This window comes from Leuresthes tenuis, unplaced genomic scaffold (assembly GCF_036924035.1).
Source record: "Leuresthes tenuis unplaced genomic scaffold, fLeuTen1.0.hap1 SCAF_9, whole genome shotgun sequence".
Taxonomy (NCBI): Eukaryota; Metazoa; Chordata; class Actinopteri; order Atheriniformes; family Atherinopsidae; genus Leuresthes; species Leuresthes tenuis.
Genome location: NW_027325363.1, coordinates 33,226,100 through 33,252,737, shown reverse-complemented (window position 1 = coordinate 33,252,737; position 26,638 = coordinate 33,226,100). Strand labels below are relative to the sequence as shown.

The 26,638-nt window shown below is 38.8% G+C and overlaps 1 protein-coding gene across 2 annotated transcripts in view; it reads left to right on the top strand.

Annotated features, from left to right (window-relative positions):
* The first annotated feature begins 1,244 nt into the window (after window positions 1-1,244).
* The window catches only part of nlk2 (nemo-like kinase, type 2), a 41,477-nt gene continuing 16,083 nt past the window's right edge, over window positions 1,245-26,638 (top strand). For both annotated transcript variants that reach the window (XR_011917161.1, XM_072393133.1), the window contains exons 1-8: window positions 1,245-3,017; window positions 10,806-10,935; window positions 11,059-11,114; window positions 15,920-16,026; window positions 17,090-17,175; window positions 17,809-18,018; window positions 18,735-18,836; window positions 19,591-19,677. Coding sequence is in view for 1 of the 2 variants with exons in the window: in XM_072393133.1 (XP_072249234.1) it covers window positions 2,554-3,017; window positions 10,806-10,935; window positions 11,059-11,114; window positions 15,920-16,026; window positions 17,090-17,175; window positions 17,809-18,018; window positions 18,735-18,836; window positions 19,591-19,677 (1,242 nt within the window). In the remaining variant the exon portion in view is untranslated. The remainder of the gene's footprint in view (window positions 3,018-10,805; window positions 10,936-11,058; window positions 11,115-15,919; window positions 16,027-17,089; window positions 17,176-17,808; window positions 18,019-18,734; window positions 18,837-19,590; window positions 19,678-26,638) is intronic.

Genomic DNA, 26,638 nt, shown 5'->3' with positions numbered 1-26,638 from the left:
CTACTGGCTTAAGAAACTCACATCAGTCTATGAACTAATAGACTGGTATATTGACTGCATCATAGTGGATAAAATGAGTAGGCGCATGGCTAAATACACAGGGGAATTTGGAGTTAGCACTGTAGAAACTAAATTCCAGCTACCGATCAACAGAACGGTCTGTTGAGACTGTGAAACTTTGCACCACCTATACTGACTACAAGAAAGTCAATTGCTCAATACCACACCTATGAATACTGAAATGCTTAAAACTAAGACACTAAGAGTCTATATCAACAACTCTAGAGGTCGATTAAAAGCCAGTTGGTCAAGTTACCATTAACTGCAGCATCTCCCTGCTGATGTTCTGGATTGGCTTATACCACCTCAGCCAGATCATTACAAAGAGTGGCTATGGATACTTGCTACCTCACCTGCTGCATGGATGACTTAAAACTGTATTCCAAGACTGAGCGAGATGGCGAGAGGCAAGATTATCACAACGATAGGGGTTGAACTATCAGATATCCAGGATAGTGTGTAATGTGCATTTAGTATCATTATATAAAAAGGTTTCTTTGGACTCCACGACAACCCTATGTGGCTGGTTGCCCTTTCAAGTTCAGGTACACTTACCAGAAGCCTGGAAACTTTGTGTTATACATAGTATATTAGCTGGTCTTAGCTGGCTCTGGGATCTGCTTCCTCTTTAAGTTCTTTAAATATTTCTAGAGCTTCTTGTTTCCCTTTGTCTTGATTTATTGCTACATCTAATCACTGCTGTCCTCTTTTATGAACACCACGATGTCCAGTTGGTTAGCCATCATCAGTTTATCACTCTGGATCTGGAAGTCCAACATGATCTTAGCTCTGTCATTCTTCATTATCTTTAGAGGACTTTGAGAATTTTTACCCACACTTGGTACAGACACTCCTGTGAGATGAGAATCAAGAAATACATCAGTCTAGCAGGCTATATATATATATACACTTCTATATATACATATATATACACTGTATGTATAACAAATTGTATGAATACATGCTTCCAAAAACGAAAATGTAATTTCTTTTTGGAAGCATGTATTCATACAATATGTTAATTTTGCAATAGAAAGATAAATTCACTGAAGATATCACAGGGTCCCGAGGCTAACTGTCAACACCGCTGGCAACCCATTCAGCAAACGCTATTGGCTGTGCGTGGTGACGATCAAGGAGATTACAACCACGTCATTGCGGTACGACATGTGATTGGATGGCTCTCCTGCATAATCTCAACGCCGTGTAGCTAAGAATGTGTTCACCATGTTGGATCAACTATTCATCTTAGTTGTTTTGTGATCAATCGTTTTAACGTGTTGGTAGAGTGTCGTTAGTCCAAAGTGTAGAGACACGACTGGATGGCTTCCCCGTCCTCGGCTGGCAGCAACAGGATCCGCCGACATGATCACAAGGACGATTATTTTGACTTGGAGACACGGTCGCCTATCAGCTAGCTCCGAGCTGTCAGGTTGAATAGCCTTCTCTATCTTGACACAGGCAGAGAGGTAATTTGCATGAACTTGCATTAAAAAAAGATTTAACTTTTCCCTCGCATTTTTTAACCAAGTCTCCCTGGATGTGTGCTTATGAGCCACGAAAGAACAGACTAGAGCGTACTAAACACAAGGCTGTCGCTGGGGACTTAAGTTTGCCAGCCGACAGTGAGGATTCCTGCTGTAATATTTTGAGTTATGGTCGCAGCTTCGTCACTCGTCAGAATGATGGGGGTTTCTATCTAGGTGTGCTGTTCTGTGGATTGCCCTTGTAATATGTGAGTAGAGTGGATGGCGGTGGCCTGGGCCTGTCTGCCTGCCTGCGTCCGCTGTTGTATTGTCGCCTGAGCTGAGATACACTCCCTCTGCACCGGATCTGCGGCGTTAATTACGGCTCGGAGATTACCCCTTTTTACGAAGTAGTTACCTGGCTTGCGCACAAATTGGAAGAGGACTCCATTTGGAATAGTAGATGCGGTTTCCAAAACGTGTGGAACCCCCTTGGCGGGAGGATTTACGGCACTGGTCCGGAGCGTGTGGAAAACTTGGGGACTTTTTATAATGAATGTTCTCCTTCCCTGACAGGATTTATATGACACTGTACTATCAAGACAGGGAAGCCACCTCTATCATGAGATACATCAAGGGTCACCAACTTTATTTATTGAAGGGGGTTCTTTTCTACTAAAACAGTTTGAGTGCTCATTTTTAGTTGTGGCGCTCATATTTTAGACTTTGGTCACTGCTGTACATGCTAGCGATATGCCTTAGCCTCAGATCACTGTAGTCAAATGGTGCACAAGCGAGAAAATTCATTTACTGGAAGTAGGTCAGATCCTTGTTGGCATTATGATAAAGAGACAGTGTTTTATTCTCTTTAAAGAAAAACACTGGCTGATGTACGATAATTTAAAACCTTAATCTGTTTTTTTTCTATGATTTCGGCAAGTTTCTTTAGCCGAAGTGCTGCATTCTGGTGACCAGCATCATCACCTTTAGAAGCAGGTTCAGGCAGGGTGCATTTCAGCATCATTGAATGGCTCTTTGCAGCACAACTGCTACAAATGTTCCAAAAATGATGGCTGCTTACAACGGTGGCTCCTCAGCAGTGGCTACCCATCACCACCACCAGCTCCAGCACCTTCCGCCTCCCCACATGCACCACCACCACCCCCATCACCACCACGCTGGCCAGCATCACTTGCAGCACCCTGGCTCCGCCGCTGCTGTGCACACAGTCCAGCAACATACGTCCACAGCTGCCGCTGCGGCTGTCATGCTCAATCCTGGTCAGCAGCAGCCTTACTTTCCATCCCCTGCCCCTGGACAAGCTCCTGGGCCGGCGGCGGCGGCGGCTCCCGCCCAGGTTCAAGCCACCGCTGCTGTCAAAGCTCACCACCACCATCATCACCACCATCACCAAAACACGCACCACCTACCACAGCAGCTGGATATAGAGCCTGACAGGCCCATCGGCTATGGAGCGTTTGGGGTTGTCTGGTAAGTGCACTACACTGCATTTTCTTGACAGACTGTTTCTTCTCAAAAAACACTGGTAAAAGTGTTTTACCTTTCATGTCCAGCCGCCACCTCACTTTTCACTGTCAGTTTAACATGCAAGTCACCTGGTAGAACCTTGAATCCTGACATTTGTCTAACTTCAAGCCTGTGCACCTTGGTTAGCTTTGTTTTCCTTTTTTCTATACACATTTTTTGAATGGGTGCTGTAGTTGTTAACGCACCTATGCTCACCCAATTAAAAGTAATCGTAAACACTCTTGTAAAGTTTATTGTGATCAATTAACTCGTCTTTTTTTTCCCCCCAGCATTTAAATGTTTGTTCAAGCACTAATATCGCCAGTAGTTGACTATGGTCAATTGTCAACAGCCGTTTTGTGTGCATGATATGTATTTATTAACATCCCAACGGCATGTGCAAGTTGGATTATTTTATCTGGTGATTACTTGTGGTATACACTTGAACTGCTGAATGCCATTCAGCATTGTGATGATAAATGGAAATGATTTAGTTTTCTGTTTGACTTCATAAGTCGGTTGGAAACTGCATGCCTGGAGTTTAACCATTTAGGATGGAGGGATACTCAGAATGCTGCTAAAGTGCGTCATGGGATGTGTAGTACGCTATTTATTTATTGCTCTTACTAAAGATAAAGCTGTTATGGTTATGTACGTTTAGTTGACAATTAATTGTTATTAAAACAATTGTCATTTTTAAATTTGATTTCTGTGACTCATTTTTGTGTCATTATAGTAACTGCCAAACAATAACTTTTCATGATTTATTCCACCTATGAAAAATATCAGCCATCAATTGGGAATCCTTGCTTAAACATAAATAAAAACAAATAATCTGTTGGCCCTTCGGGCTTTGCATATGGAAGATGTATGTACAAACCCTTTCACCTAAATATACAGTTGGATATATATTGTGTTAGCTTTTACAAAATAGAATAAGATAACATAACCCATCATAATTGCCTATCTTTATTCATCGTTCGATCTCCAAGTTTATTGTAGAATAGCTTTTGTTGGTTCGTATGCTAATTAGCCATGGAAATCAATGGAGTGTCAGAGGGCCAAACCACAATGGAGCAAACATATTTGAATGTTAAATATCATCTAACTCTCTCTGTGGAGAAATGTAACTCTGTTGGACCTGATTAGGAGCCAAATAAACCAAGATTACTGTCCCAGATCTGGCAGTTATCAGTCAATATATACAGCAAGTTATCTAATGTGATCAAGTAAAAGCGAACTTGCATTGTAAAACTTGGCCTTTTTCAAAAGTTGAAATGGGAGAAGTATCTTGGGACAGACAATATAAAAGATCTGTGCTCCCTGTTTTCATCTTTCAGTAGCACATAGATAATTTGTGATTATTCTTTTTGCCTCAAATTCCTATATTTGTTTGACGTTTCAGAAGTTTGATTTGTTTGTATTGGTACTAATCCGATTCCACAACCCCCACAAGTTGACATAATTTACTGTGGTCTTAAAGAAATATCTGACACCAATTTTCACATTGACCTGTTTTACGGCCACACTGCTCCATCTCACACCATTCTTCCATGGCATCTGCCCCCTCTGAACTCACTAGTACTCAGTAACCCTAAAAGTACATTCTAACCATATGATGGCTTGTAGTGAAGAGTTCCAGAGCTCACACTAGCACACAAAGCAACACCAGCTCACATTATCACCCACTTAATTGACAGAGAATTACTTGACTGATAGTTTTATTTTTAAATACTTCCATTTCCCTTGTCTGCAGTTCAACGTGTCAAATGTGTTCTGATCCCTCTTTTAAGCATCATCATTTGTTAAACTGGCTCAGGTTGTAGAAAGTCAGCACTACAGAATGTAATTGCTATCCTGCAAGTTTAAATTCCGGTCAAAATGTGTATAGTAATTTCTCTGTAACATATCGGCTCCCTAAACCTTGTGCTTCACTGTTCATCCATTCCTGTGTTTCATAAAAGTATTTAGAGGCTAATGTTAAGAACGGTTGCTACTTTTCACCAAAGTTTATAAGTTCACTATAGTAAAGTAAACCCACTGATATTGCATTCAGTGACAAATTTTCCAACTTCTCACTGGGGTGAAAAGAAATTAAATGAAAGAATAAATAATTATTTTAGATCTAATCTATTTCTTTAGTAAACTATAATACTGCCAAAATATTAAAATTTTAATCAAAATTTGCTCGTAAAATCAAAGCAGAATGCAATAGAGTTCTGATTTACTGCTTCTGAGGTACAGCAATGCAACATGACTTTAAGTTGGGTGGAGATGAAGATGAGGATCCTGGATATTTCTGCTCTGAACTGGGAGTGAGAGATAGAAATCCACTCCTAATTTGAGCTGCTCACTTAATTTTCAAATCCAGGATGCAATAGTTGTGTAGTGATTCTATTCTTTTCTAATGTTTGAGTTATTTTTTTATTTTTTTTAATTTGTATTAGTAATTTTTAGTTTTTGAGTTAGCAGTAACTTTAAACATTTACACGTATACTCTGGAGCACTGAAGCAAAGTTTCAATTTGCTTATTTTTCTTTGTGCCCTTTCAGAATAAAGCTTAGTAGTGCTGTGGTTTTTTTGGCTTTAGAGCCAAATCCATGACTTTATGATCAGGAGATGCTCACTTAAACACAGTGAAGCTGTGTGGCTAAAGAAAATGAGTTGATAACTTTAAAGGGCATCAACTCTACAGGTGAAACATTCCATTAGATATTTGAAAATTACAGTTTTTATAGAAACAGATAAATGATTGTGATGATTGCACCTGCATGATTGTGATCATATCAAATATTTGCTGCCATAAGAATTTGTAAATAACTTTGAATGATCTAACTGCATACTATCTTGGCATCTGCTGCTTTGATCTCCAAAACAAGAAAATAATGTAATACATGCATTCTACACTGATATGGAATTGGGCAAGAACGTGTGTGTATAACTTGCAAATACCAAAGCTATCATGTCAGTGCTGCAAGGAGTGGTAATGTTGCCCAGGATGCTTGGCAGACAGATATGCAAAAAATGATAAATAAAAAGTAGGAAGGTTTAAAAAAGAACAAGAAAAGGGAAAATAGAAGTAAAGAAACAAAGGCAAAAAGCTAAATCAATTAAGTGGAAAAAATAGATGTTTTTAGAATGAGTACTTAAGAATTCACATTGTTCACATCATGGATATGCTACCCAAACGGGTAATGCTTGTTTTATGGTTGCCGCGTCACTCAAGGCGCGTGACGTCAAAATGACGTATTTCCACCTGGCTCGCACCATGAAAAGGCGGCGCGGCACGTAGTCAACAAACCGGATGGACCTATTTGAAAACAGACTCAGCAAGGAAGTGCGTCTGTACAGGCACCTGTACGACACTGCACTGAGACAACTCCCACAAGTTGTTCTGTAAGAGTGCCTGGAAGAAGCTACGGGACAGATACATGAAAGCCGGAGGCATTGATAATTCCCAAGTGTGTCCATTGAAGCACACTATTGCATAACAAACAAAAGGAAACACAACACACTTTAAAGTCCTGGAACAATATTCTAAGTACTACAGCAGACTATAATGGTGATAACATACCTATTGAAATTTCAACTTCTGCAACTTCTTCTTCTCCACTTTCGTCGTTGTAGAGTAGTTAGCAGTAACCTTCACGTAGCAGCGACACCTCTGTGACGGAGAATATCGCAACTACTGGCACATCGACTCGCGCCACTACATATGACCGTGATGTCATCACGGCAACCATACTGTAAGCTTAATGATGCAGTAAGGAAACCTTGTTTTCCACAGTGGCCAGCCGCTACACTGCAGCATTCCAGTGCTAATCATCTTTTTTAACTTTGTGACTGCCTGGTCTATAACCATTTTAAAAAAGGGGGGGAAAAGTTGAGTATTATTGAATCTTCTTGATGTCACTTATCAGTAAGAAATGACAGTCATGGAAGATTTTACCAAAGTAAACGTGACAAACAGTTCTTTTTGATATGAGCCAAAGAGTATTTTAATCAGGTTTATGTTTGTGTAAATCCTGTGTTATAATAAGAGGCAAACTGCATCTGTGTTGCTGGTAAATTACAGACCCCTAGTTATCAACACTTCTACTTGTTTGCAACTCTACATTGATTTGTACTGCTTCTCTTTTAGTTATTATTGAAATGTATTGAATGATGAGAGCAGTTCTGGAATGTCACCTTCAGAACTTGACACTCCCATCAGCGCAATTTATGATTTGCGACCACATGCAAATTCAGTTGTCTTAATAAATGGGGGCGAAGAAGTAATTTCAAATAAAAAAAACTAATTTAGTTGAGCATTTAAATACAGCTTTTTGTGCAACTAGGGGACAGTAAGTAGCTCTCAACTCGTTTTGTTTGGCATAATCAAGCTTCAACACAGAGGTGACTTGTCAGTAAACTTTGATAAATCGCCTAAAAAGATGGATAGAAATTTTTCAAGATTCCAAGATAATCATAGCCCTTTGCCAAGAGCAGAAAAATATAGTAGATCTAGGCAAGGAAAATTGCATCTGACATCCTGCAAGTCCCAAAGGCAGCAAAAGTGTCTGCAGTGCTCACTTTGACATAGGATCAGAGTTTTGCATTTTGAGACACAGAGGATTAATCTCTTGAATTAACATAGAAAACATGGATATAAGCATTAGGCTGTGCCTGCACCCAGATTTATTTTATAAAAACAATCAATGACACCTTCAGTAAGATGTCTCAGGTTATGCAATTACTCACTTAAAACAAGACAGCTAGCTTCGTCTGAGATAGTGGCTTTAGCTTATTGCATTGTTAGCTTGAACCTGAATAAATTAATAAAACTTACATCAAATTTGGACATCAAGTTTTGATATACATTATATAGTGACTATAAATTAATCTTGAATCAAATGTGCTGGGAAATTGTAATCCTACCACTATTCCTGACATTGAGTAGTTTGAGGTGTTTTGTCCAGTAGGTGCCGTTTCTGTTGAATGTTGTTAAGTACAGCGTTGTTAACATTATTACATATTGAGCCCAGTGAAACTGTTACTACCATGTTGCTGAAATTTTCAGTTTCGAAGAGCAGAGGGAATACCAACATTATAAAATCGGGTAAGATCCTTCAGAAATATTTTCTGCTTACATTTTCCATAAGTCTTTATTAAAACCCTGAACTATGAAATTGTTTTATTATTCAGTTATTTCATTATTAAGTCAACAAGAGTTTACAAATTATGAAAATGTATGTTGATTAAATAAGTTTATTTCAATCTTATGACTGCCAACAGTGGTACTGCCTCCCGTTTGGGTGTGGACCAATAGTGTTTGTAAACAAAAAAAAAACAGCTGTAAGAGATTATATCAAATATTATTCCATTTACAAGTTTGTTTTAACAGTGTTTCCTATGTTAATGAAGACAAAAAAGGAAGCTTTGAATCTCCTTTCTTGAGCATTTCGAGAATTTGATCAGCTCTCATTATGGCTGCTACTTAGATCCTTCTGTATTATTTTAGTCAGTTTGGAACCTTTGTAAACAAAAGGCTGGACATGGTACATGAACAATTATACCCCTTTTTCCACCAGTTCACACAGGTTCCAGGCACCTTAATGACATGTCTGTGAAATTATTTGGTCAATTTCCTCACGGATCAAAAACAGCAGCCCTCTCTGTACACTGTCTGTAGCACTTTGCTCTAAGGCGGTCGGATTTTCATGCCGTGGCTAATGCTCACTCCACCCTTCAGTTCGGCGTCAGGCTGCTATGACAACAGTTGAGCACGAGCACTGGTCATGGCTGCCCACACACCATTGCAACCATATATGTTTGAGCCAGAGTCAGACCCTGAGGATGCAATAAAACACAAGCTGCTGTATAAACAATTTATTTCAGCATCATTTGTACCTGCATGAGCTAGCGGTTAGCATTAGCTTGTGGTAATCGGGCAATAGAAACACAAAGCACACTTACATCGTCTGTCCTTTCCCCACAGATGGTCGGTATCGATCTCTCTTTTAGGAAAAGTTTTGCTGTCAGTCCTGCATTGTACTGACCCAAATTGTAGAAGCACTCCATGTCAAAATGTTTGGCACACACAGATAGGTTTATGGTGACCGTGGCCGGAACTTCGCCATCAAAAATAAACTTTATCCACTCCCGTTGTAGGTCCTTTGAGACTCTGGTCTTATGCAGGGTCTTGTGCTTGCCATTGCAGCCAACAACAGAGCAACTTGCATTCTTAGCTCTCAAATTCGCCATACTGTCGCCAACCGTTTTTCTTCGCTGTGATGAATGAAATATTGGCGCCTCACCTGAGTTTTGCTGTTTTATAATATGTAGGGTGTGGTGGGTGTTGGCCACTGCTGGAGTTCAGCAGAATCTGAACGCATCGCCCAGACTAGAGGGACAAGAGAGTGAGTGGCCGCAGCAAATGGACGCGGTTGTTGTTTTTAACATTGGGGGGTTGAACGCACCCGAATTCAAATATATTAGTGTAGAAGAGCTGGAAATGGGATTTTTGCATAGTATGTCCCCTTTAAGTATGACTTGGGTGGTTTAAAGGGAAACATTTGAATGTTGTGCAACATCCGAAATGTTTTTACACCAAAATCCTGTTTATACTTTTTAAACATAGGTACACCCTCTATGACAAGCAGACTGAATCCTGCCCCATTGCCAGTAGTGGGATGTTTACCTTTAGTATCGGAGGGCTACAACTTATTTAGAACTGGTCCAATATAGCTGTTATTTTATGCTATGTTATATTCTACAGCAAAGTAAAATTAGTGTTTAGAGATGCATGCATACATGCAACAATTTTCAAGGACTGTGACTACTTTTTGTACTTATGTGTTACTGTGGTTTGAGATGTATTGGTGTTTACTCATAGTGGTAGTCTTGTGAAACCTGGGACCTTTGTCTGCTGCCATCTGTTTGTCTTGACTGATCCTATTTGAAAAGGTTCACTGAAGGTTACACTGGGAAGGACTTTTGTGTAGAGTTGAAATGCTCTTAATTAGAGCTGCTGTGTTCCTCACGAGGCCTTGATCTCCAGATTCCATAGAATCTTTAACTAATCGCTTAGAAAGGTGCTCAAACAAGAATCACAAAATAAAGTGTTCTCATTCCTTAATGACATTACCACATTCTTTTTCCAATGTATTCAATATAACAGCCTGGTGTGTGTGTGACGAGTGTGAGAGCATGTGCGTGGGAAGCCTTTTTTTGCATGCTTTTGCTTGTACTTGCTGACCAAATAGTAGTGGCATAGGGCTGTATCAATTTTGTCCTCTAAATAGTAAGCTGGTGTTGTTGAATTGCATAGGTAACAGTTGCAACAGTGTTTTGAGTGACTTCTTCTGACTCTCCCTCACACACTTGTAGTAGGACTCTGTTACTGCCTATGCTCTCGACTCAGAGACACCTCAGCTTTGATCCCTATTCCACTATTTCAAATTAAGACAGGTGAGGCTTAACAAAGGCAAACAATCCTGCCATTAACAGGGAGTGGAGGAAAAAAAGGGAGGTGTGTATGTTTTATCAAAAGTTTTTGATATTTCTACCATGTTTAGGCAATTCCTTGTGCTCACAGTGAAACCAACACTATTAATGTGGGTGTCGAAAATTGAGTTTTTACATTTTAGACAGCCTAATGCGACTGAAATCCTAACATTAACCAAAATGGCTGTTAATTTGTGTCTCAGTTGTTCTTAATCCACATATGATTCACTGAGTCATAGTAATGTTGTGTTTGTCCTCTGCACCAAGGTCTGTGACAGATCCCAGAGATGGAAAGCGAGTGGCCCTCAAAAAGATGCCGAATGTCTTCCAAAACCTTGTTTCTTGCAAGAGGGTCTTTCGGGAGCTGAAGATGCTTTGTTTCTTCAAACATGAAAATGTAAGTGCACAGCTATGCAGAATTTCCTCTAGAAAAAGAATAATTAGTGTTACAGTGCTTTTAAACACACAGGTGCTAGAGACCAAAAAACTAATTTGACCATGGCTTTAACTCCTTTCTCAGGTGCTTTCTGCTCTGGACATCCTACAACCTCCACACATCGACTACTTTGAAGAAATGTATCCTTTGTCTCTTTGATCCTTGATTGTAAGATTGATGCAGGAATTTGAGTTACTTTAACATATAGGTGTTTGTTCATTTGTATGACATATCTTTCTACTTTTAAACCACATACGGGTCTGTTGTGTTGTTTGTGATGGCATTTTTATGGGCTTCTGATTAGAGGTATGCTGGAGCTGACTGTTGAACACTGAAAAAGGGTAAGGCAGTGGTGAAGTTGACATAGCCTTGTCTTTGTTCATTATTACATAATTTGTTGTGTAAATTCCAAAATACTTCCAAACATCATTTCTCAGATCATCAGGTGTCACGATGGTCCATTAAGGATGGCACAACTTGCAAATTTTCCTCCATTTTTGTAGCAACTTTGCAAATAACATAACCTCTGACACACTTACAAACTGTAAAAACTGTTTTTTAAAATTCATCAAAGTTTCTATTTATAAAAAAGGAATTTATTGTTAACATCCACTGTTGTTAGAAGTCTCTCCACTTTCAAACAGGTGATTGAACTTTGAAGAAAAAGTGACAGACCTAGAGTGTATAATACAGAAAAAAAGCTCTGCATATGTTCAAACGGTATAGAGACAGAAGTGCTCTGCAATTAGATAAATGTTGATTGTAATATGAAGCTCTTAAGCCATTGGCAAGACTAGAAAAGCTATTTAAATGCAGTCGTTATACCATGTGATGTTCCGCATGTCTTTTATTTTTATTGTCTGACAAGTCCAACCCTTGCAGGTTGAATAAGGGTTTTAAAACTGAAATATTAATCATATTGAGGAGATACAGGCTTTTACTTTGGATCCTTACATTTGTAATGTATGACGTATTTCTCTGAATTTTTTAGTTGCTGAGACTATGGGAGTACAGACACAAAGATACTCAACTTTAAATTCCAATGTATCAAAATACTATCAAATACTTTGATAGAGAAACAAACTACTATTTGCTATGTGACAAGCAATTTAAGTAATTTTAGATCAGTTATAACACAGATGAAGGTATTGATGAGCATTGCCTTTGTGATTTCACATTTGGCTTTGACTCATTTTGTCTTTAAGGGAGGTTTATAGACAGTAGTTTTCTAAGGTGGCAGAGCACATCTTTAAAATCCCTTTCAGTTATTAATCCCATTAAAAACTGTTTTACTGAATATTATATACCTTAAAGTTTTTACCCTTGAGAGTTGACCATGAACTAGTTGCTGGGTAGTGGGCAGGACAAATGATCTCTGGGCTGCTGTAAGGAAATATGGTTGACAGCTCCCTGTACTGTACACACAGATGAACAGGCAGACAGTCCACCTGAATGTCTGATTCTTTTAGGCTTGCTCGTCGGCATATACCTATCCCAAAATCCCCAATAGTAGCTCTGCCAAAATATACTCCATGATGACAAACTGCAGCATTTCTCTCTCCCCCTCAAACTCTCCTTTGCACACACACTTGTCTGCCACGTTCCTCAGTCACTTGATACAGAAGGACGGGTGATCTGAGTGTCTCCTGAACCATTAGCTGAGATTCTATTCAGGTCAGCCCTCTGCAATTGTTGGAAACTCCCCTGAGCGATTGTGGAGGAGATAGCGCTGTGGGATGCACCTTCCCTGTAAAGAAAGGCAGAAAACACATGGCCTACTTTTGCAGCAGGCCAGTGATGAACCAGTAATGTTGGTCGTCGCCGCCGTCTTCTTGTATATCTCCAGAAACAATCAAGGGTGATTAGTAGTCATCATCCATTGCAGAGTGATGCATGGCACCCAGTGGCGGGCCGTGCATTTCACACCTAGGCCTTCAGTAGTGCTGAATCAATCCACCCACAATAACTATTTTATGGCTGTAAAAACATATTTTTATGCAGAAATGCAATATAAAGAGCTGTTGCATTGCAGATAGATAACTTGTGTAGCCAGAATAAATGCATTTACTGAAGAAACAAACCTGGGGTGCACATGTCTCCTTCTACTGCAGCTACAGCTGCCGCACACATAAAAAGCATCAATAACAACCTCATATTATTTATTAAGATAGCAACATTTTACTCACCAAAAATCCTGATTATATGTACACAGAATCCATCCTTTCTTTTCTCATTACTCCATGGTACAGATTATCCGTGCATTTCAGTTCCATCAAGAAGTCCTTTTCAATCGCCATCGAAGCTAATCCTGAAAGTTGAGCCTGCCCTGTCGTATTTCTGGCATAAGTTTCATAAGTTTTAAAGTCTTAAATGCATTTCTTCCCCTCCTTCAGCCATTGTGGGTTGACAAAACAGCTATAAAATCAACACTATATTTTTGCTCGTGCAGTTCGCTACAGATACAGTTTGCTAGCTCTGGCTAGTTCGCTCTCTGACTATCCAAGCAAAGGGTATGAATATGCTGACGTCACCGTATGCCTGCTAGAAGGCCTTGGTGTCGCCAACTCAAAATCTGATTGGTTGAAGCAACAGTTTGATCGACACTTATTTTATGCTACAGGGCCCGCAGAACTGATTTTGAAGGCCTCCAGGCAGATTTCTTTGACCCTGGCAACAAATGATGGCTAAAATGTGATTGGTTAAATGCTTTAATATGAAAATGCACGTCTGGAATCAGCACAACCAAGGGAAAAGCTATGAAAGGAAGCGGACAGACTATTTGGAATTATTTGATAAGTATTCATGGACAAAATATAATTAACATCGTCTGTGATTGAGATATTTTTTAGGCCAGCAGAGAAGGCCTTGCAGGTCCTGTGCCCCACCTCTGCACATGCTCCTCTGTGAGTACTTGCTATGTAGCACTGGTACCTAGGTCTTCAGCTAAGTCTCAAGCAGATATTGTGGCTGCTGCAAGTTTTTGCAATTGTAGGTTTCTTCCCAGCTGACAAAAAGCACATCTTATTTGTTTAACAGTTTTTATTTATTAATTTATTTACAAAGGGAAAAGGCACATCTGACAATAGTCCGTCCGGATTTAATTCCAGGATTGTGCAGACCAAGTTCTCACCACATTACTACAGATGAAGACAAGGAGAATGATCAGAAAACACATCATAACTGCGCTACTTCAGTACGACTTAACTGAGACTGCCTAACGTCCTTCTTTCTGTAGCTCAGCAACAAATCAAAATAATTGCAGCATGAAGTGAAACGACTTAGGAAAAGGGAGATATTTTTCATTATATGCAGGAGCTGCGAATATTTAACAGCTTTGTGTAGTTTGTTTTTCCCTGACAGATATCCAGATTAAGGAGAACGAAAGTACTTAAATTTATCTTGTTTACTGGGCTCACATAATATATAATGCATTAGCATATAGCGTCTTCGAGTCTGACAAGGTCAATCATACAATGAATGCAACACATCTAACTTCTGAATTTATTTTGATCTCACAGTAATTTGTTGAGAACACCATCAGACTCCAAATTTATCTTGAATGCTAAACAAATATGTGTATAACACATTGAAATGGCAACTTTACGGCAGAATATGACCCAATTTATTTAACAGACTACTTGACTCAAGTCTGGAAGGTACTTATTCAAGACTTTAAAGCAGGATTTAGAACAGCTTTTTGGGTTAACTTCCCTTTAAAAGTGCTGTCACTCACCTATTTTTCTGTTTCTTTTGTCAGATGTTGAAAATTTTTTTGGAAATTAGGCCAGTCAACTGCTTAAAGAATTTGTAGGGAGAGCCTACAAATGTGCTTGAATAAAATTCTGATTTTAGAACTACAGCGCCATCTGACAAAATCACCATTTAAGCAACTTAACATGTGAAAGGTGAATTCAGCCATAGCTAATAAAAGCCACAGAAAAAGTTGTTTTCCCATACAGTCTACAGCGTTGCAGCATTTGATATATTTCAGTCAACAACTTGATTCAGCTCCCATGCTTGCATACTAGGACAAGTGCGGTGGTCTAATTATTGTCCAGGTTGAGTTGTAACTTTAGCTCAACTCAACTGCATATAACCATGCAACTCTGTACATATCTTTACATCTTATTTTTATAGTTCAGAAGGAAAAGTGGTCATAGCTAATTGGAAGGTCTGTGGTTCAATTCCTGGCTTCCCAGTTCATATCAAAGTGTTCGTTGTCAAGACACTGAACCTAATTTTTCCTCTGGTGTGTCAGTTGGCCTGTGAGTGTTAGATAATAACAGTATAGCTTATAAGTCTGTATAAATGAAGAAGTGCCGTATGAGTGGATGTGAAGGTGACTTGATACAATAGTGTTTATTGTGCATTGGTTGGTCAACAAGACAACAGGTGTCATGTAAATTCAGTCCATTATTCATATTTACTATGTTTATCACTTTCTCTGTTGGAATGTTGTCTATCCAAGATGGGCTCATGAAGAGAGCAGTCAACATATAATGTGGCCTAAGGATCACTGAGATTAAAACTGAGTGAATTCACTCTAGTTGTAAAACTGTAAAGATGCTTAGACTCTGCAGTGGTCTAAACCGAGTCCTTTGCTGATGTTCATCCCAAAGCAACATAATGCCTTTGAGAAAATGACGAATACAATACAATTTTTAGTATAATTGAAGCGTTCTCCTGTGGAACAAATGAAACACATAATGACATAAGGGGAATGGGCTGAGCCCACCTCTGCATGTAGAGTGACTAGTGATGGTGTCATGTGGCAACCACTAGATACCAGAGCACTGCGGATACTCGTGCTTAATCATGGTTTTATGAAACACTAAAACTATAACTTTAGTATAACAGCACAGTCTTCTATTGATTCTCAGAGAAATGTATTTTATGTGCTCATTGATGTGTCATAGTTTTTTAACCTTAATCTCCTATTGGCCAGCTATGTCGTGACGGAACTTATGCAAAGTGACCTCCATAAGATCATTGTATCACCACAGCCTCTGAGCTCAGACCACGCCAAAGTTTTTCTGTATCAGATTCTACGAGGTAGGTTGTTTTTTTTTCTTTTTGATCATCTTACCCATTTTTGTTGCACTTGTTGAAGTTAAGTCCATGAGATGCTCTCGCTGGAATAACAATTGGGATGAGAGTTGTACATATATGGTTTTACAGCAGACCATATCAAGTCTTAGTAAAATAAGATAGTGTAATGGTAAAGAGTAACAAGCTCTGAACACCGGCAGTATGCTGTAGATATACTGAGGGGTCCCACACACACACCCCACACACACACACAATAACTGTGCCATTGCAAAGCGAACTGCAGTAACATGAGCTTTAAATCTTGTCTTACTTAGAATAGTAGCTGTACCAGTTATGGCCATCCACTGAAGGTCTCCTCATCTAATGGTCTTCTAAACTTGTATCCATACTGAAAAATGGAGAATAAGCTCTAAAATTGTCTTTGCCTTCTACCCTCAGTACTTTTATGGGTGACTCCTGAATTTCTGTGCCTAGTGTTTTAGTTTGATTCCTGCTGCATGTTAAAAAATTGTCAGTAATGAAAATTGAATGCAAGCAATGTAATGATACCCAGGTGTGTTGCAGTGGAAAAACTCTCAGTGCAGAAGCTAGAGTGCGCCGTGTGACTAACCTCTACCACCCAATGGACAAATCCTATTAAAGTATTACGTTTTTTAATTAAGAGCTGATCTGGGTGCTGTCCTCCAAACTCATGTACATCGCTCCAGCACTCTAGCACGTTTTATTCCAGTATATTAAAGACTACACACAGTTTTTATTTGTATTTCTAATTCCCTGATTAAGTAGCTAATCATTTTAATCATTACCCATAGTTAAATGGTCTGAGCATACAAAAGAAGACCTCTGCTGATGGATGTGACTGTAGTGGTGATAATGCTCTGTTTTAATTTTTTTCTGTTATCAGTGTTTATTAAAACATCAAACAGTCCTTTTGCCAAATATTCAATCAGGTGCCTTCTGTGCCAGAAGTTATAACTGTTGGCACACACATTAGCCTGTTTTCAGACTAAAGTCATAGCTCACATTTAACGTTCTATTCCTTTCTCTCCTTCATCTCAATCACCAGGACTTAAATACCTCCACTCTGCTGGAATTCTACACCGAGACATCAAACCTGGGAACCTCCTGGTCAACAGCAACTGTGTGCTCAAGGTGTGTGGAACAGGCTACTATTTTTCATGTTATCAGACAGTCAAAATCCACATTTGACTCAGGCCTAAAACTCTCATCATAACTGAATTCTTTTTCCTTAAATTTGAATTTGAATTGTTTAGTGTGGCATCAATTTACAACAAAAGTTATTTCAGGGTACTGTACAGAGAAAGTAAGCAAGTTCAACTGAAGTCCAATGAAATGCAGTCCTTATTAACACTGTATTCTAAAGGATTTTATTCTGTGTCATTGTACAAGTCTGTCATTGTTGTTTGTATTGAATTGCATTTGATTGTTTGGGTTTGTTGTTTTGCACTACATAGTTTCATAGTTCCTTATCATCAGATAAAGTTGTTTAAGCGATACCATTCGAATGTAATATCATCACTTTTTTTTGTTTTATAAAGATATTAAGTAATTTTATCGAACAACTATTGCAAGTATAGATATGTATAGTAAAATGAACTGCATGATGTAACAAGTGCCCTATAAAAATCACTGGATTATTAGAAGGTAAGATAGTCACTCTTAGTATGAAAATAACTATACAAGTCTTCACTCCAAGCTGCAAGGGTAGGAAAGAAAATACATTATTGAAAGACCTGTAGTAATCTCTGAATGACTGTCCTCCAGATCTGTGATTTTGGTCTTGCACGAGTGGAGGAGTCAGACGAGTCCCGGCACATGACTCAGGAAGTGGTAACGCAGTACTACCGAGCACCAGAGATTCTCATGGGGAGCCGCCACTACTCAAATTCCATCGATATCTGGTCTGTTGGCTGCATCTTCGCTGAGCTGCTGGGGCGACGCATCCTCTTCCAAGCTCAAAGTCCCATTCAGCAGGTAAATTCTACGCTCTGTAGATAACTGCAGCCTGGTGTTTTCGGGTTTGTTTGTGTCACTGTCCTGTCCTCTCACCCCCCCCATCCAACTGGTAGAGGTAGATTGCTGCCTTCCTTTTGCCTGGTTAAGGTTTCCATGTCCACTGTTGCCTGCTGCCGTTCCATCCTTAGAAGAGGTGGGAATTAGTGGGGCAGGCATTGAATTGAAGTGAAGATTAAGTGTAATTTTTTTTCATGAATGGAAATTATATGAATCCATTTATATTTAAATGGCTTATGATTGTATTGACATGGACTGTATCCAATTGGACTTGTATTGAACTTGTTTACATTCTCATTAAAGTGCCCTAAGATTACTTTTGTTAAGAGTTGGCACTATATTAATAAACTGAATTGAACTTAATAAGACATCGGATATGAAAGGATACTGTTCACCCTCCATTGTATTTTTTTTATAGCCATGTTTAAGAGCTTAGGGAAATCTATATGATGTATATAAAATTGAATTATAGGCAAAGTGGAGTCACTTGTCAGTGAAGCTTTTTTAACTTTATACATTTTTATGATACATTGTATTTTTAGACAGCTCTTTACTGTCCAAAATCACAGATAAAATAACTGTACTTAAAAACAAATCATTCTGCTTGTTGAGACATTGAGAAACAAACTTCACTGTCACAGTCTGTCTGAGGTGTCTGTGTGTGTGTTTGCGTGTAGCTGGATTTAATCACGGACCTGTTGGGGACTCCTTCTATGGAGGCAATGAGGACAGCGTGTGAAGGTGCTCGTGCACACATTCTCAGAGGACCTCACAAACAGGTAACTAGACTTTTTTTTTTTTTTTTGTCTTTTGCAAAGAGCTCTCCATCTGGCTTCCTGCTTTGGTTTTAAAACAATTTAATTTATCTGTGTAGATCATGAACCTTTGAGAAAGACCATTGGAAGAATCTTTGAATTATCAGAGAAACACAATCTAGTCTTGAAATTTCTGCTGAACCCCTTTTAAAGAGAAAGAAGTAACACTATGCAGTTCTGCCCATGTAATGATTTGCATGTAACAGAGCAAAGTGCCATTATTGACAGCAATGTTTACCATTAATAACATCCATATCCCGCAAATCATAACAGGGGTTTCTCTCACCATGAAACCAGGTCTTTTTCTTTTTTTTTTAACTTATGACTTATAACTTATGTTAAAGTCTCTAGGCCATGTGCCATAAAATAGCAATGTTTGTTGCAAGATACCGTGAAAACTAATAGTGAAATTGAGGTATATACATTTCTACATAATGCGACTAAGATCAGCATAGTCCACATAATAAAATTATTGCTAACTCCAAGTATGACCTTATTTAGTTTTAGGTGATCACTGTCTTACATAGCAGTCTTATTCAGATAAGTCTTATTTTATTAGAATTTTGCTGTTAACATAAATAAACTCAATGACTCTTTTCAGAATGCATTACATGTATTTTAAGACCAGATAAACCATATAGTACATTTTGTTGCCTATTCAATTGCTGGAATGCTGAATATTTTGTATGCTTTCTTTTTCCAATACTTTTGTTTGCAGCCATCTCTTCCCGTTCTATACACTCTGTCAAGCCAAGCAACACATGAAGCAGTCCACCTCCTCTGCAGGATGCTGGTGTTTGATCCAGTGAGTCATTATTTTATGCATACTGTAGTTTTGCATTATGTTTTGTTAAATTGATTAAATAAGTTCACTGAAGTGCATTTATGAATGTGAATTATCCCATGTTATAGTCAGTATGTATAAGGGAAGTGTTAGATTGTCATTTTAAGTATAGCCCAAGCTTTTACCATGAATTTGGGATTTGCTGAGCAAAACCATGGTAAACCCAAGAAAAACCTAGTCTCTGAGTTGAACTATTTAGTATGGCAGAGGCACACTTGGATCACTTAGCTCTCATGTACACCAAGTTGGAAAAAGTCAAGAACATTGGGGACATTTTGAGTCTCAGTCTTTTATTTCTCAATCTTTCTCTCTTGTCTTTTCAGTGTGTTATGAACTATTGCCACTTTGGACCTGGTCAATATATATATTCTTTTTCTTTTTCTTTATCATTATTCTTATTGTTATTTTAGTTTAAACAAAATAAAATCACACTTTAGTTAGAACTATATAAGGTAATAAAAACTGAAATAATTATTAACTGAACATGATGTGAAAATGGCTTCCTGCAAATTCATATGCTCTCATGCAGGCAGGGATTTTATGTCCTAATTGACACTTGTATGTTGTTTGCGGTTTGTTCAAGTATTTTGCTTTTTGCACGGATATTGGTGACGTGAAGAGACATAGCAGAGGAGCCTTCATTACAGCTGGTTCTTCATGTCTGTTTGATGTATAAGAACACTTTGATGTGTGACATATGAAGTTAAATCATTACGAGTTCTTTATTTGGTGTTTTCTTTACTTTCATCTCTTTTTAATTTAATCTTTTGAAGGGAAAAAAAAGTACAGAACTAGAACAACACTTTCAAGGCCAGGAAAATTATCCTGATCCAATGGATGATTTCTTTGCCCCTGTGCCTCCTCTCCAACAAATGTAACTATGTTTGGTTTAATAGTGTTTTTGTTATCTTTTAGACAGACAGACTGAGATTACTATGGCTGTACTTTTGTGTAGCAATAACTAACCACTACTACGCTGCCGCTGCCAGCAGTGCGCTGAATAAGTGCAGTCTACACACCATGGAGACAGTGTTTTGATTGGGCCACTCACTGGACGCCCCACTTGCATCACAGTATACAATGCATCATCAAATGCAATGTCTGGAAAGCAATCGAAATGTATTAGACACCATAGAGAAAATAGTGTTGAGCAAGCCCGTACCTACCATAGAGGACACCGAGGTCGTGTCCTTGGTATTTTTATTTTTTATTTTTTGCTTAAATTGTGGTGATTTTATATTTGAAGAGCCAAGAGTAGTGCGACTGTTTAATAAAACAGTGGCTCAGTTTGGGCATACGTGCTGCGCGTCATCAACAACGTGCACTGTCTATGATAACTACCACACACAAGTCGGGCTTTGATGTTGTTACTGTTAGTGAGTCAGTCAGTCACACCAGTCACTGGAACAGGAGCATATTAGGCTAAAAATGTAGGTGGAAAGCAGTTTAAGTGGTGGATGACTGTGAGAAAAAAATGCATTTTAATGTGGAGATATTTTTATTGCAGCCCAGTGTACTACTCAGATAGCAAGGAAACATGAATCAAAGTTTAATTTTGGTTAACTCCATCAGTACCGGTCGTCAGTCAATTTCCACCGGTTGAGTCAACATTCATTTTGCGATTGAAATGTCAGCGACTTCTTCGATTGAAAATGAAACGTTTATTCGGTGTTGATTTCTCAATGTTGGATGTTGAACCTGTTATATATATCTGCCGGAGCACAACACAGCAACACTACACAGCGCAGATCGTGCGGCACAGGAAGTCGTGCACAGAAACAAAATAAAACATCCGGCTAATTTTCAAAATAATAATAATAATAAATAATGTTCTGTGGTAACTTGCCCTTACTTCATGAGACACCATAATGGTCCTTCAAAAAGCCTCAGAATGCCCCATTTTTACCTCAAATTTCAAAAGCTCTGCACCGCCCTCAAGGTTTTTTAAGATTTCTGACACGTCTGAAACATAATGTTGAAATGTATTAACAGATAATGTATAAACAGAGTATTGTTTTAATTTCAATCAGTTTAGTATTTTGACTGTGTTAAGATTCAAGAGTTTTATTTGTCACATACATAATCATACATAGTACAATGTGCAGTGAAATTTTCTTTTTACCTGCTACCAAGAATTAAGGATAAGAATTTAAAAATAAATATGTCAAATAAAAAAAACCATGGCACAATAATTCCACACAAAATAAGAAAATGCTTCAGTAAAAAAAGTGTTGACTGTCGGGTATTAAAATATAAGTGTAAAAATGTACAATATTAACAATAATATTGACGTTAGCAATAAGGTGCTGGTGAGTGAGATAGCCCAGTTTTTTCTTCACTAAAGGAAAAACAGGATAGGGAGGAAAAGGCTGAGCCAAACCAAGCTCATCTTTGGGCCAAGCAGTAAGAAGAGGAGCAGTGATAGAGGGAGAGCAGGTACTATAAAAGGAAGAGACTATGCCAGACCTGTATACGTTTTAAAAGTCAGATGTATAATGCATGACAATTGAAGTATTGTGTAAGATTATAATAGAATTGTGTTCAAAAGCTGGCTTTTGTCATGAACTGGTGGAGAGGTAGGACCCAGATGCAGCTCTTTAGGTTAAAAAAAAGGTTTATTCCAAAACAACACAAGAACAGGGAGCAAAGGCAAAAACAAAGCGCGGCAGAGCCGGATCAAAAATACTTAACTAAGAAAATGAAACAAGACTATGACAGTGAATAAAATAACTATGTACAGGACTATGACAAAACAAGACAGGACTATGGCTATGAGGCAAAACCAGACTTATCTTTCCGTGGCTAGGCATGAAGGGATAGTGAGGATTCTGCAGTGAATGAAAGGAAACCAGGAGGCTAAATACTGTGGAGGGAGTGATCAGTGAATACGGTGCAGCTGTGAACAATGAAGCAGGTGACGTGAGTGAAACTAGGTGGCAGGGGAAAAACATGACCAGAACAGAACCTGAAAACGTGACTAATAAAACATAAACTGTGACATGAAAAACAAACTGTCAGAACATAGACTGTGACAGTTTTCCTTAACAAGGGTGAACAGTTTAGGCACTATCATCAACATGATCGTGTAATAGAGCTTGGGTATCTATTTTAAATACTGAAGGAAATACGAAACAGTTGTACATATTATCCCTCTGTCCCAGGACAATTCATTCCTTTTTATTCCTAATCCATTTGATGAAATTCATTCTCCAGTTTTTCAATGGGACTCATTTGCAAATAATTTAGGATGAGTCTGATGTTCTCTGATCACAAACTAAATAAAAAAGCCTAAAAGTCATTATGATGTTATTTTTGTTTCTTTAAGACTCTGAAAATGGCCAGATTTAAATAACGGAATGAAAAAAATTTCCAGGGGAGCATGCTCCTGAACCCGATTAGAAGTTCTGACTCATGACCTCAGTATTTTTTGGGCCCTGCGTACGGCCCTGGTATTGAGAGCACCGGTGAAGTGCACTGGTTGCATGACAAGTAGTACATGATAATGAACCCATAGATACTAATACAGATACAGAGCCACAGTGAGGTCAATTGTTATTACAACGTCTATTGACTGATTTAAAGCTGAAGATTTACAGTATGATTGACAGTGAAAATATTGTATGTGCAAGATCAAAATAGAGAACAAAATCAAACAAGTCAAACAAGTTGAACTATCAAATCCCCTCCCCCTCTCATACTAAGTATAAAAAAAATACTTGATATTCTCTGGTCATTTAAAAGTCTGTTTTAAGGTAGCTAACCAATACCACATTAATAGAACACATTAATTGGTAACAGCTGAATGACTGCAGACATCTTTGACAGCTCATATCATGAAGACCTTGGAGAGACTCCTTGTTTGTCGCATGAGATTGCAGGTTGCTGAGGATCTTGACCCCCTCCAGTTTGCCTACCAGAAAAACATAGAAGTGAAAGACACGATTCTGTACATGCTGCAATGGGCATATGCTTATCTGGATGTGCCTGGTTCATATGTGAGAATCATGTTCTTTGACTTCTCCAGTGCCTTCAACACCATACGGCCTCCCATACTGAAAGACAAACTTCTAGGTATGGGTGTGGCCCCCTCCCTGACATTGTGGATTATAGACTATAGACTGGCAGACCACAGTTTGTCAGGATGGGGAGATGTGTTTCTGGAACACTGGAATGCAGTATTGGGGCTCCGCAGGGTACTGTTTTTTTTGCTCCTTTTCTTTTCACCCTGCACACATCGGACTTCAGATACAACTCAGAGTCCTGCCACATACAGAAGCATTCTGATGATACGGCTGTTGTGGCATGTGTGCACGGTGGACAGGAGAAGGTGTACAGGGACCTTGTGGAGTCCTTCAATGGCTGGACCTAAAAAAAATAAAAAAATCTTCCTCTGAACACTACCAAAACCAAAGAGCTGGTGGTGGACTTAAGGAGATCTAAAACTCCATACCAGTTAGTCTGCATTGATGGAAGGGAGATGGAGACTGTTCCGACCTGCAAATACCTGGGGGTGGTGCTGGATAATAAACTGGAGTGGTTGCCAACATAGAAGCAGTGTACAGGAGGGGCCAGAGCCGTCTCTTCTTCCTGAGACGGCTCAGGTCCTTCAATGTCTGCAATGACATGATGTGCATGTTTTATCGCGCCATCATTGAGAGTGCACTGTTCTATGCTTTTGTCTGCTGGGGGAGTTGCACTACTGACAAAAACTGTTGGCGCCAGGACAAACTGGTGACAAAGGCCAGTTCTGTGATAGGCAGGGAGCTGGACCCTCTCAGTGCTGTGGTGGAGCAACAGATGAGGAGGAATCATATTCTGTTTTTGGAGAATAATAGACATCATCTCCACAGCATCCTGGCAGGTCAGAGGAGCAGCTGCAGTGAGAGGCTCATCTCACTGTGCTGCAGGACTGAGAGGTTCAGGAGGTCCTTTGTCCCCACAGCCATAAGGCTTTTTAATAGTGACTGCTGACATGTTCTTCTCAAATTTATTTATTTAGTCATTGATTATTATTATTAGTATTATTGTTATTATTATTGTTGTTGTTGTCATCTAATACACAATCATTGTAAATATTTATAATTTTTCTATAATTTTTTTGAGCTACTTGACAAATTTGAATTCCCCCCACTGAGGGATGACTAAAGTATTTTTCTATTCTATTCTAATTAAGACTGCATCAATTCACATTTGAATTGCATCAACTCAAATCAAATTGTTCTGTTTAACAATATATTGTGCCTAAACTAGATCATATCCCATTAATCTAGATGCATATCAAATAGTCTTATAAGGGAGAGACATATACATCTACTGTTCACAGCTGGATTTGTTTTTGGACACTATACATTCTGATCTTTGATATTAACTAGAACTAAGGCCTATCACATTAATTCAATTCAATTCAATTCAATTTTATTTATATAGCGCCAGATTACAACAATTGTCATCTCAAGGCACTTAAGTAATATAGTCCAATTCAAGCCAATTGGAATTCAATTCATTGTAATCATAATCCAATTAATTCATATGGAGCCAATTCAAAAATAATATCCTAGCTAAGGAAACCAACAGATTGCACCGAAATGTGTCTTCAGTCCAATCTCCCGTCCTGAGCGTGCCTGTGGCAACTGTGGAAAGGAACGACTCCCTTTTAACAGGAAGAAACCTCTGGCAGAACCAGACTCAGGAAGGGTGACCATCCGCCTTGACCAGCTGGGGTTTGAGAAGACAGAAAAGAGGGAAAAGAGGGGGAAAAAACATCATAACGCCATTCAAAGGATATCTGTTGGAACAGGGAAACACAAGTTAATAACCACAATAATGTCACATGTCACATGTACATAAAATCAATTTTGAAATTAAACAGGGGGAAAAAGAGAGCAAAGTGAGGAAAGGTGTGACAGATGAGGTCCCCCAGCAGTCTAAGCCTATAGCAGCTTAACTATGGGATGTTTCAGGATTACCTGAGCCATCCCTAACTATAAGCTTTATCAAAAAGGAAAGTTTTAAGCCTAATCTTATAAGTGGAAAGGGTGTCTGCTTCCTGGACATTTACTGGCAGCTTATTCCACAAGAGAGGGGCCTGATAACTGAAGGCTCTGCCTCCCATTCTACTTTTAGAAACTCTGGGAACAACAAGTAAACCTGCAGTTTGGGAGCGAAGTGCTCTGTTAGGAAAATATCTTACAATTAAATCTTTAAGATATGATGGAGCTCGGTCATTAAGAACTTTATATGTGAGAAGAAGAATCTTAAATTCTATTCTGAATTTAACAGGGAGCCAATGAAGAGAAGCTAAAACTGGAGAAACATGATCTCTCCTGTTAGTTCTCATCAGAACTCTGGCTGCAGCATTTTGGATCAGCTGGAGGCTTTTCAGAGAATATGTGGGACAGCCCAATAATAAGGAATTACAGTAGTCCAATCTTGAAGTAACAAATGCATGAACTAGTTTCTCTGCATCACCCTGAGACAGGATGTTCCTGATTTTAGCAATATTACGAAGGTGAAAGAAGGCAGTCCTAGAAACCAGTTTTATATGTGCGTCAAATGATAAATTCTGGTCAAAAATAACTCCAAGGTTCCTCACTGTAGAACTAGAAGCCAAGGAAATACCATCTAGAGTAACTATATAACTAGACAATTTCTCCCTGAAGCGCTCAGGTCCAAAGAGAACAACTTCAGTTTTGTCTGAATTTAAAAGCAGACAGTTCTGAGTCATCCAGGTCTTTATGTCTTTAAGACAGGCTTGTTGTCTGACCAACCTGTTGGTTTCATCTGGTTTCATAGATAAGTACAGCTGAGTATCATCAGCATAACAATGGAAATTTATGCCATGCTGTCTGATAATGTTACCTAATGGAAGCATGTATAAAGTAAAAAGAATCGGTCCAAGCACAGAACCCTGAGGAACTCCATG